A 723-nucleotide genomic window follows, 5' to 3' on the forward strand; every position below is an offset into this window, starting at 1 on the left:
CCGCTACCTGTGATGACTGCTGTTCCGTATTATTATTTTGTGTGACTATCGCTTTTACCTTCACATCTCTCTTCCATACCGCATAATCACAGCGACACCACCGACACTCATTTTGCTCCGTTTTCTTTTGTGAGTACACGATGTAGCCATCCGAAAATTTTCGAGGTGCCTGTTATAAATTGCGCTGATAATGATTTTCCTATCCTGTTTGTTTTGGATTTTTTCTGACTAGGTTCAATATCGTTGAATATAGTACTGCGATGTGTTTGTGATAACTCTCTCTCATCAAATTACTAGTCTCTTTCGAAACGGATTTGCCTTTTTATACCCGTGACTATGTCTGTGATCCATGTTAGGTATGTCTGTGGCATTTTATTGCCTCTTCTTTCCTGCCTTGTCTGCTGGTTCATTTCCTGGGACCCCGCAGTGTGAGAATACAAACTGGAAATTCACTGCTACTCTTGGCTTCACAATATGCAGGATTAGTTTCCATATTCGTCTCAGTGTTGCTTCTTTTACTACCGCAAGTCCAGTTTTAAGCGTCATTCTGAGCGACAGTGAGTCCGTGAATACAGTTACTTTTGTTTTGTGCTTTTTTATTGACCTCAATTATCTGTAAGAGCCGTTTGAGACCTGTCTTTATTGCTACATTTTCCGCCCTATAGCTGGAGGCCAACTATCCAGCACTCAGATGTACTTTCTTGTTTTTTTCATTGAGTGCGT

General features: G+C 40.9%; 1 pseudogene across 1 annotated transcript in view; it reads right to left on the bottom strand.

The window, feature by feature from the left end:
• TEOVI_000409700:pseudogene overlaps nt 1-634 on the bottom strand; it is a 674-nt pseudogene extending 40 nt beyond the window's left edge. Inside the window, 5 exon segments of the mRNA in view lie at nt 1-8; nt 11-127; nt 129-389; nt 391-591; nt 593-634. The exon segment at nt 1-8 is cut by the window's left edge and continues 40 nt beyond it. Coding sequence covers nt 1-8; nt 11-127; nt 129-389; nt 391-591; nt 593-634 — 629 coding nt within the window.
• Between the last annotated feature and the right edge of the window lie 89 nt (nt 635-723).

This window comes from Trypanosoma equiperdum, assembly GCF_001457755.1.
Source record: "Trypanosoma equiperdum strain OVI genome assembly, contig: ctg_86, whole genome shotgun sequence".
NCBI classification, from domain to species: Eukaryota; Euglenozoa; class Kinetoplastea; order Trypanosomatida; family Trypanosomatidae; genus Trypanosoma; species Trypanosoma equiperdum.